At 42.9% G+C, this 11251-nt stretch overlaps 1 protein-coding gene across 1 annotated transcript in view; it reads left to right on the top strand.

Moving 5' to 3' along the window:
• The window catches only part of APBB2 (amyloid beta precursor protein binding family B member 2), a 53199-nt gene extending 44007 nt beyond the window's left edge, over window positions 1-9192 (top strand). The window contains exons 8-13 of the mRNA XM_015828289.1: window positions 1699-1813; window positions 3097-3184; window positions 5656-5739; window positions 6781-6896; window positions 7579-7758; window positions 9025-9192. Of these exons, the coding sequence (XP_015683775.1) occupies window positions 1699-1813; window positions 3097-3184; window positions 5656-5739; window positions 6781-6896; window positions 7579-7758; window positions 9025-9192 (751 nt within the window). The remainder of the gene's footprint in view (window positions 1-1698; window positions 1814-3096; window positions 3185-5655; window positions 5740-6780; window positions 6897-7578; window positions 7759-9024) is intronic.
• Window positions 9193-11251: the final 2059 nt, after the last annotated feature.

The following is an 11251-nucleotide window of genomic DNA, read 5'->3' as shown; positions in this document are numbered from 1 at the left end:
TTATTTTGTGAACTAATGTGTTTTAAAATGTAACTTGTAACTTAATATAACTTTATACATACATACATACATACAGTACATACATACATACATACATACACGGCCTAGCTATTAATATATAGAACACTAATTTATTTTGTGAACTAATGTGTTTTAAAATGTAACTTGTAACTTAATATAACTTTATACATACATACATGCATACATACATACATACATGCATACATACATACATAAACGGCCTAGCTATTCATATATAGAACACTAATTTATTTTGTGAACTAATGTGTTTTAAAATGTAACTTGTAACTTAATATAACTTTATACATACATACATACATACATACATACATACATACATACATACACGGCCTAGCTATTAATATATAGAACACTAATTTATTTTGTGAACTAATGTGTTTTAAAATGTAACTTGTAACTTAATATAACTTTATACATACATACATACATACATACATACATACATACATACATACATACAGTACATACATACATACATAAACGGCCTAGCTATTAATATATAGAACACTAATTCATTTTGTGAACTAATGTGTTTTAAAATGTAACTTGTAACTTAATATAACTTTATACATACATACATACAGTACATACATACATACATACATACATACACGGCCTAGCTATTAATATATAGGACACTAATTTATTTTGTGAACTAATGTGTTTTAAAATGTAACTTGTAACTTAATATAACTTTATACATACATACATGCATACATACATACATACATGCATACATACATACATAAACGGCCTAGCTATTAATATATAGGACACTAATTTATTTTGTGAACTAATGTGTTTTAAAATGTAACTTGTAACTTAATATAACTTTATACATACATACATACATACATACATACATGCATGCATGCATGCATACATACATACATAAACGGCCTAGATATTAATATATAGAATACTAATTTATTTTGTGAACTAATGTATTTTAAAATGTAACTTGTAACTTAATATAACTTTATACATACATACATACAGTACATACATACATACATACATAAACGGCCTAGCTATTAATATATAGAACACTAATTTATTTTGTGAACTAATGTGTTTTAAAATGTAACTTGTAACTTAATATAACTTTATACATACATACAGTACATACATACATAAATAGCCTAGCTATTCATATATAGAACACTAATTTATTTTGTGAACTAATGTATTTTAAAATGTAACTTGTAACTTAATATAACTTTATACATACATACATAAACGGCCTAGATATTAATATATAGAACACTAACTTATTTTGTGAACTAATGTGTTTTAAAATGTAACTTGTAACTTAATATAACTTTATACATACATACATCTTATCTAATGAATTAGACACCTTCATCTTACTTGTATCATATCAATATGTGCTCTTTTCATACCTCTTTGCTGCTGGCTATCTGGATATTTCATGCCCTACACTAAATAAATGGATCTGGGTTAGCAATGAGCGTCTGCAAAGGGCTACGTAAAATTCCCTCGTGGAGAAAAAGAGGGTCAGGAGAAGTTCTGCAGATCTTGGCCTTCAGCCGTGGAACCACATTTCTTCTCTTCCATCCTTTCTCCTTTCCTTGCATTGGTCTCGTCCTCTCCGAGTGCTGCCTGCTTCAGCCTGTGTTTCTTTTCCTTCTCCAGGGATTTCGCCTACGTAGCCCGAGACAGAGAGACACGGATTCTGAAATGCCACGTGTTTCGATGTGACACCCCAGCAAAAGCCATCGCCACGAGCCTCCACGAAATCTGTTCTAAGGCGAGCCTGCTCTCCTTTTATTTGTTTGTTTTGTCATATTTACGTAGTTTATATGGGAGGGGGGTGACCCTTTGAGAGCTGTAGGCAACGAAATTTCCATTTTAATGTAGGCCGATTAGTGTACATTCAAAGTGACAATAAAGTTATTATTCTGTTCTATTCTATTCTACTCTGCTCTGCTCTACTCCTATTCTGTTCTGTTCTGCTGTTCTGTTCTATCCTATCCTATCACTCTACTCTACTCCTGTTCTATTCTATTCTATTCTATTCTATTCTATATTCTGCTCTACTCTGCTCTGCTCTACTCTACTCTACTCTACTCCTATTCTGTTCTGTTCTGTTCTGCTGCTCTGTTCTATCCTATCCTATCACTCTACTCTACTCTACTCCTGTTCTATTCTATTCTATTCTATTCTATTCTATTCTATTCTATTCTATTCTATTCTATTCTATTCTATTCTATATTCTGCACTCTTCCTCCTGTCTGAGGTTTTCATTGTTGTGAGCATTTCTGTTGAGGATTGGCAGCAGGGATGGGGTGGGGGGGTGTTTGGTTTTTATCCCCCCCCCCCGTCTGCTGGGTGGTTGCAGCAGGTTTTGGTCACTTCACATGACCCTGGGACACTGTGACCGTCATAAATATGAATCAGTTGCCAAGCATCTGAATGTAAATCCCAAGATCCTGGAGAGGCTGCAACATTCCAGCTGATCGGCGCTTCTTCTGCAGAGGCACCAGGATCAGTGCTGCTTTCCAGCTGATTGGTGCTTCTTCAGGGCTCAGCAGAAGCACCAGGATCAGCACAGAGTTCCAGCTGGAGCCTGGCGCTGATTCTGGCGCTTCCGCTGAGCCCTGACAGCCCTGCAGCTCCAGCCGTTTCTCACTCAGGCTTGTGCGGTGCTGCCACCGGTTCAGCTCATTCCTCTCCCCCACTACCACTTTTCTGGGATGGTCGCGTACCACCTGCCAGGTGCCAATGTAGCACAGGGGTACCCGTCCCACTGGTTGAAAAGCCCTGGCTTAATGAAGCTGGTTCCTACAAACAGATTAATATCCTGAACCATTAATTGCTTGGCCTGCACGAAACCCAAGCGAGATTTCCTCCACACAACAATTCTGCCCGGGTTCCTACATCATCTGGACTTCTCGTCTACGAAGAATCCTTCAACTGAATTCCATTTTCCGGAGTCTAAATGCCGATCCTTAAAAACAGGGGTGGTGTGAACAAATAAAATTCTCGCCCGGAGAGGACAATAAATCGTACTCGTTCTCCTTTTTTCTGCAGATTATGGCTGAACGGAAGAATGCCAAAGCTGTGGCTTGCAACTCGTTACAGGAACGGACGGCCGTCACCCTTGACGTTCCTTTGCAAGGTAGAACCTGGGACAGTTTATAGGTTTATTTTCAAAGTCACCGTAGGAGAAGGAATGTGTGGTGTGGTGAAGACCCTCGCCGGCCCCTCGGAAGGTTGAGAGTTCAATCTTATGTTTATGTTTATTTAGATTTGTATACCGCCCTATCTCCCTTACGGGACTCAGGGCGGTGAACAGGCGATAATAAAAATCACAATAAATATCTATTCTAAAATCAAATTAAATAAATAAAGGCCTGCTCTAAAATACCCCATATAAAAAAACCTATACTAAAACCTAATTAAGACTACGCCAGGCCGGCCGCACGAAATAGATGAGTTTTCAGGGCTCGGCGAAAAAGGCGCAGGTCCGCAGTTGTACGTCGGTCGGTGGGTAGGTCATTCCAGAGGGCAGGAGCTGCCACAGAGAAGGCTCTCCCCCTGGGGGTCGCCAGCCGGCATTGACTGGCCGACGGCACCCTAAGGAGGCCCTCTCTGTGGGAGCGGACTGGTCGAAGGGAATCTTAGGTAGTGGCTGCTGTTTGTCTCCCAGGGTTCAAAGAAAAAATAATCTGTTGCGAACTCCGCGTGGCCTCAGGAAGGGCACCTGGCCAGTAAACGCTCAGCTCCATCCATTCACCCAAACTCCACCCCAAATGAAGGGATCATAGGGTCATAAAAAGGATTTTTTTAACTGTAGGAGAAAGAATGACAGAAGCTGTGGGGGGGAGGAGTGAAAAAAGGAATCAGCCTAGAATCCCTACGTAGCCACAAGCGAACTAACGGCAAATTCTGTTGATCCGTATCTAACTCTAACCAGATGCTGACCATTCGTTTAGAAGATTCCTGTGTGTAGGCTTTCAGCAATCAAATCAGTTTAATTGGACCTTCAGGCGTGGGGGGGGGTTGCACCTGAAAGTCACAGCTGTATTCTGACTAAACCAGGCACCCTTTGCAACCCTTTTTTAAAAAAATTTTTAATTTATAAAACGTTTTTTATTTATAATACAATTAAAACAAAAATGGACATACGGGGCATTCCAGAGTAAATATTCCTAACAATTTGTTTCTCGTGATACAAAAACTTAATACATCATCCTTAACCTCTATATAAGCCTCATTCTTCTACACAATACAATTATATATACAATTATATGTACAATTATATGTATGTTTCAATCCTATCGTTAGCTTAAGATCCGAGCGGTTCTCCTTGATTCATACCAGCGATAAAATTTGCCCCAGATTTCGAAATATTCCAGTTCTGTCTTATCTTTCATAGCCATGGTAAGCCTGTCCATCTCTGCACATGATAAAATTTTATAGAGGATTTCTTCTTCCGTTGGAATTCCTGTATTCCTCCAATTTTGAGCATAAACCAATCTGGAAGCCGTTAGAATGTGTACGCCTTTGTCATACTTCTGCGTTGTTATACCTAATAGGAAAAATTCTGGATTTTTTTAACTGTAGGAGAAAGAATGGCAGAAGCTGGGGGGGGAGGAGTGAAAAGAGGAATCAGCCTAGAATCTCTACGTAGCCACAAGCAAACTAACGGCAACCTCCCTTAAATTCTGTTGATCCGTATCTAACTCTAACCAGATGCTGACCATTCGTTTAGAAGATTCCTGTGTGTAGGCTTTGAACAATCAAATCAGTTTAATTGGACCTTCAGGTGTGTGTGGGGGTTTTTTTGCACCTGAAAGTCACAGCTGTATTCTGACTAAACCACGCACCCTTTGCAACCCTTGTGCTAGTCAGAAATGTGTGGATGTTTTGATATGCTTAGGTAAACTCCTTCCTCAGACTCTGCCTCATAGCTGCTGCAAGAAGAGAGGATTTATTATGCAAAATGAAGATTTATAGCACCTGTGGGGGGAAATGCACTGCCGTGCTTCCCCCCCCTCCACAAACCTCATAACCTCTTGATACCCTTTGTCCCAATGAAGCAGCCAGAAGGTCATACCCTTTTGACTTAATGCCTCACCTATCTAAACAGATGATATGCTTAAGTTCCTTCTCCTGTCTTTTCCTGCCTTTGTTAGTTCCTTCTGCTTTCATCTCCCTGTATTTGTCCTTACCTGGTCTTTGACCATGTAATGTGTTACTAGAAAATAGTTGCTTACATGAAGACATTTTCCAATGAAGAAACCTTTGTCGGCATCTAATGGTTAAGCTGGTGTATGTAACAAGTATATAAGAAGCAATAAACTCAGAGTTTGTCAAGCCGTGTCCTGCAGCTTCAAACCTCTGCTCAAGACATGCCTGCGTCTTTGTCTTAGCGTCTTACAAGCACCCATTTCCCGTCATTCCCCAGATACCAATTAGGATCCTTTTTTAACAGGACTTGGAGCAGAGATTTGTCGGAATCAACAATATGATCAGCTCCCTGATATCTCACTCCGGGTCCTGGCGTTAAAATAAAGCGGAGTTTGGGGGGTGGGGTGGCCTGATGTGAATTGTATAAGATGAAATTGATGTTTTGCTTCCTTGCAGTAGATTTTCCAACACCAAAGACTGAGTTGGTCCAGAAATTTCATGTGCAGTACCTGGGCATGCTGTCTGTCATTAAGCCAGTGGGTATGTAAGCATATTTTTTTCTCATGACTAAATGTGTTCTTTGTGGTGAATTACGCTGGGGAAGATAAAACCTAAGACCAGACACTAGTCCCCATAGCACAGCACAACTGTGCGGTCCACGATGATCTCTGAGCTTGGTTATTTCCTTACCAACATTTCAGCTAGGTAACATCATCAGTGCTGATTCCATCACTCATCATCTAATATGTGACAAAAGTTACTGATGATGCTTCCAAGGCACCTGAAGGCAGGACAAGAAGCAACAGGTGGAAACTAAGCAAGGAGAGAAGCAACCTAGAACTAAGGAGAAACTTCCTGACAGTTAGAACAATTAACCAGTGGAACAACCTGCCTCCAGAAGCGGTGAATGCTCCAACACTGGAGGTTTTTAAGAAGAGACTGGACAGCCATTTGTCCGAAATGGTGTAGGGGTTTCCTGCCTGAGCAGAGGGTTGGACTAGATCACCTCCAAGGTCCCTTCCAACTTTACTATTATTATTATTATTATTAGTTGGGTCATGAAACATCAGCCAGAGAGCATCAAAGACCCCACAGTTCAACCCTGAGCTACACAGATTCTATCAGTACTGAATTTCCTGGAATCCATGTGATACTTTGAACCTGCCAAACAGATTCGCTAGGTTCACGCAACACATTAAACCACTTAAAATCTAACCACAGGTACACTTAACATATTGTGGGAGTGCAACTTAGTTTGCACTTAGTGCAAATACTAAGAAGCCCACAAGAGTTTCAAGCCCAGCTGGAACCCCTAGATTATTTTGTGTTGCCTTTTTTAAAGCAAAGGAGCAGATTTTTTTTCACCCAGACAAGGTTCCCACAGTAACTACAGGACTGAAAATCTAGAAGATAGAGTGGTAGAGAGAAACAGATTGGATGGAGAGAGGAAAGAAAAGAAGGAAGTTTAAGGTTAAGGTTGATCTAGACCAGAGAAACAAGTTTAAGCAAAGGAAAACCAACATGTTGTATGTCCCTCAAAAGTTCTAAGGGTGTGCGTCTGTTGTCTCTGTTCTTTGGAAGGTATGGACACGCTGAACGGAGCTATAGAAAGCCTGACGGAGTCCTCTAACAGGGAAGACTGGATGGCTGTCACCATGAACGTCGCGGATGCTACTGTGACCGTCATCAGCGAAGGAGTACGGTCCCTTAAACTTGTCTTATTTTAATACTAGGATCTGTAACTTGACCCAAAACTTAATTTTTCTCCAAGCCTTTTCTGTATGCAGTTAAGGTTGTGGGGGCGAAATGCAGAAAAGTCTGTACGTAGCGTCAGAACAGATTTGGTGATGGCAATTGATCATTTGCGCCGCATTTTCAAGACACACAGACACACACACCCCCGTTGGCCATGTGCTACTATCTTCACGTACAAAAATATCTAAACTCTCAACTTAATTAGCATTATAAAAAAAAACAGTGAGGCTTTCAATTATTCCAGATTTAGGGGGAGAAAATTGTAATTATTCCAGATTTAGGGGGAGAACTTTAACTAGAAGATTAAGCCATGGAATACTGGCGTAGAGGGAGTGTGTTCTGCCAGCTGTGTACAGAAATAATGAAAAATTGAGTGTGCTTTGCACTCAGAGGCAGTATTTCTCACCCTCGGCCATCTTAAGACGGGTGGACTTCAGCTCCCATCAGGAGTAATGGAGACTTTATCAGGTTTTACCATAGCCACCATCTTCACCGTTGTGCCCTGTGGATGTTCCTGATGGGACACCCCTGATTGGCACCTCAGTTCACCGACCCCCTAATACAGATTTACGGTTTCCCTCTTACACTCAAGTGTCACAGCAACCACTTTTCCTCCACGCCTAGAACGAAGAGGAGATCGTGGTGGAATGTCGCGTCCGCTTTTTGTCCTTCATGGGTGTGGGGAAAGACGTACATACGTTTGCCTTCATTATGGACACGGGGAACCAGCATTTCGAGTGTCACGTCTTCTGGTGTGAACCCAACGCTGGCAACGTCTCCGAGGCCGTCCAAGCTGCTTGTATGGTAAGTAGGACGATTCTATGAGTCAGGGGTCTTCAAACGTGGCCAGTTGAAGACTTGTGGACTTCAACTCCCAGAATTCCTCAGCCAGCCCCAAATTATACAAAGTTCTGTTTGTGTAAGCAGTTAGAAAGTCTGGAGCGTGGACTCTGCGGAAGCCAGCAGGTGCCTGGAATTCACAACTGTGCCTGAACTAACAAGTTGCTCGCAAGATAAGGTGAAATTGTAAGAATGCATACTAGCCACAGGGAACCAGGGATTTGTAAAATTGCTGCTGGGGGGAAAATAGCACAGGTCATTGCAAGAGGTCGTTGTTTAAAATAAAGGCTTCTATGATGTAGAGTGACCTTGTCTACCATCCCTCTACTGGGGTATTTAAATAAGTATTAACTGGATCCTATTAATAAAGATGCATAACAGTAATGACCTATGAAAACGGAGATTGGTTGTTTGTAATTTTAATACAACCCATCAAATGAAAGAGAACATTTGCATGTGTTCATGAACAGATTTGAACTGCTTCACGTCTCCTCCTTCAGTGTTTGCCCTGGAGCCTCCGGTACCAAAATTGCCAAAAAAAAGTCTTCAAGGGTGGCTTGAGTCTCTGGGTTAAACAGCCCCCTTTTAAGGGAGTCTTAAGATAGGGTGCAAAGCTACCGTACGAGCCGTGGTGGCGCAGTGGTTAGAAGGCAGCATTTCAGGCTGACACTGGCCACTGCCAGCAGTTCGATCCTGACTTCAAGGTTGACAGCCTTCCATCCTTCCCAGGTCAATAAAATGAGGACCCTGATTGTTGGGCACAATAGGCTGACTCTGTAAACCGCTTAGAGAGGGCTGTAGAGCACTGTGAAGCAGGATATAAGTGTACATGCTATTGCGATTGCAGGCTAACTCTGCCCACTGCCAGCAGTTCGATCCTGAACTCAAGGTTGACAGCCTCCCGTCCTTCCCAGGTCAATAAAATGAGGACCCTGATTGTTGGGCACAATAGACTGACTCTGTAAACTGCTTAGAGAGGGCTGTAGAGCACTGAAGCAGGATATAAGTGTACATGCTATTGCTATTGCAGGCTAACTCTGCCCACTGCCAGCAGTTCGATCCTGAACTCAAGGTTGACAGCCTTCCGTCCTTCCCAGGTCAATAAAATGACCCTGATTGTTAGGCACAACAGGCTGACTCTGTAAATCGCTTAGAGAGGGCTGTAAAACATGGTGGAGCAGTATATAAGTCTAAGTGCTATGATGGCGATACACTGTTGTTGTGTTGCAGCTGCGGTATCAGAAGTGTCTGGTCGCCCGGCCTCTTTCTCAGAAAGTCCGCCCGCCTCCTCCTCCAGCAGACTCCATGACGAGACGGGTCACCACCAACGTAAAACGCGGGGTCCTGTCCCTGATTGACACTTTGAAACAGAAGCGTCCCGTGACTGACATGCCGTGACGGACCCGCCCCCCCCCCAGCATTCCCGAGGCGTCCCGCAAAACAGACAGCGGCCGCGTTCAAAGACACAAGACGGGATAAGGGCCTTCCTTTCCGTCGGAAATCCCTCACTTTCAGGAAAATTGCCCTTATCGGAAGTAATGTTAGACAAAAGCATGTTCTCACTTTTGCCGCCACCGTGTAATATTGGAAAAAAAAAAAGAAGCATGACTTTCTTTTTTTCTTTTTTTTTTAATGTTCATTTTATTTTTTTCGCTCCTTGTGAGATGCGGTCCTCGAGACAAAGGGGGAAGGCCCCGCTTCCTGATTGTAAATAGGACGGACGTGACTTCGATTCACACATCCAGAAAGGATGGGTGCATTCCTCCCCTCTTCCCCATTTTGGCAAAGAAGTGAGCCGAGGATTCTCATAGCTCCTGAGCACTTTTCTCTCTCTCTTTTTTTTAACAGTGAATTTACACACCAAGTATTAGTTACGGTTGTATTATTATACTACTAATACCCAGCTTCTTGTTTTTTTACAAAAGAACGTTCGGGATTTAACCTTCCATCTTGTTTACCGTCGTCGTCCTTCATCTCGGGAGATGCCAGCCAGGTGCCCTGCCGTGGAGATAACGGATGGTACCCGCTAGGCGACAACAGCGTGTGGCAATCCTGTGCATCCGTAAGGTCACCGCACATCCAAGTGTGCAGCCTCTGTCCTTGTCTCTTCCTAGCACAAGTGTATGTACACTGATGAAGGCAGGCCACCGTCGCATCACATCTCTCTCTGCGGAAGGCAGGCCACCGTCGCATCACACCTCTCTGTGGCTTGCGTGGTTTAGCTTTCAGAGAAGGGCCGTCCGCGTGGGAACCCCAACGCCATATTTGAAGTGGCCTTCAGTCCGAAATTGCGTTTGTTTACATACTAGTCCACGTTTTGAGAAGTTTGGCAGCATAGACTGGGTTTTTATTTCGGGACAGAATCCACCCCCTACGCTGAGGACGCCAAGGCTGAAGTGCCTCCTAACCCTTTCGTAGATCCAGGTTATTCTTTTTCGCCCAAGAGACGGGCGCGGAAATGATCACTTCAGGCTTGTGGATGGGGCAGAGGAAGCTACAACTGTGAAGTCAGACGGCGGGCTTCCCCTCGCGATAAAATGCATGCAATAGAGTTGGCTGCTGCATTCAGACTGTACACTGGTCCGCGACCATTAATATATATATAGATATATAGAGAGATATATAGATATATATATATATAAATGTCGGTGAAAACAAAGGCTGTTCACTAGTTGCTTTTCTTACCGATAGATTTGCACGGAAGCGACCAGCACGGATTTCCTCGGACATGAGTCCCTGATATTCAGATCGTGTCTTTTGTTTTTGCTCTGTGAGATCCGTTCTAACTTTGCAGCTAACTTGTATCGGATGGCGAGGTCGAAACAATGAGAAACGATGCTTTCTTCAGTGGATGTTTGGGTTGAAAACGCAAACAGATGTACGGCGGTCGGCGTCCCGAAGTCCCGAGTAGCACGTGTCATGCCAAGCCACCACCCTGTGGTGGTTCCTTCTACCTTGTGATTGCACCTTACACAATGTGTGGTTTCCATTGACCAGGAGTGGCTGCAGGGTTTGGTTTAAAAAACAAAACAAAACTCAAATTGGCCACAAGACTGGCATTCAAGTCCCAAAGGTGCTTTTTTTCAGGAGGCAACTGGACTTTCTTGTTTTTCTTTGAAGACGTTTTGCTTCTCATCCCAGAAGCTTCTTCAGCTCTGACTGGATGGTGGGGAATGGAAGGATTTATACTCCCTGCAGACAGCTGGTCATTTGCCTTCTTTTAGAGGGTCGTTGAGGCCACTTGGAGGTTTATCTGTCCTCAGGGTCACCTGAGTGGTGCAAATGGGTGTGGAACACAGTCCTTTGAGCAGTTCCAAGAATCCCCCACACCCATTTGCACTACTCAGGTGACTCTGAGGACACAGACAAACCTCCAAGTGGCCTCAACGACTCTCTAAAAGGATGCAAATGACCAGCTGTCTGCAAGGAGTATAAATCCTTCCGTTCCTCCACCATC

Source organism: Protobothrops mucrosquamatus, unplaced genomic scaffold (assembly GCF_001527695.2).
Source record: "Protobothrops mucrosquamatus isolate PMUCROS unplaced genomic scaffold, P.Mucros_1.0 scaffold4384, whole genome shotgun sequence".
Taxonomy (NCBI): Eukaryota; Metazoa; Chordata; class Lepidosauria; order Squamata; family Viperidae; genus Protobothrops; species Protobothrops mucrosquamatus.
This window is presented reverse-complemented; position numbering and strand designations above follow the sequence as displayed.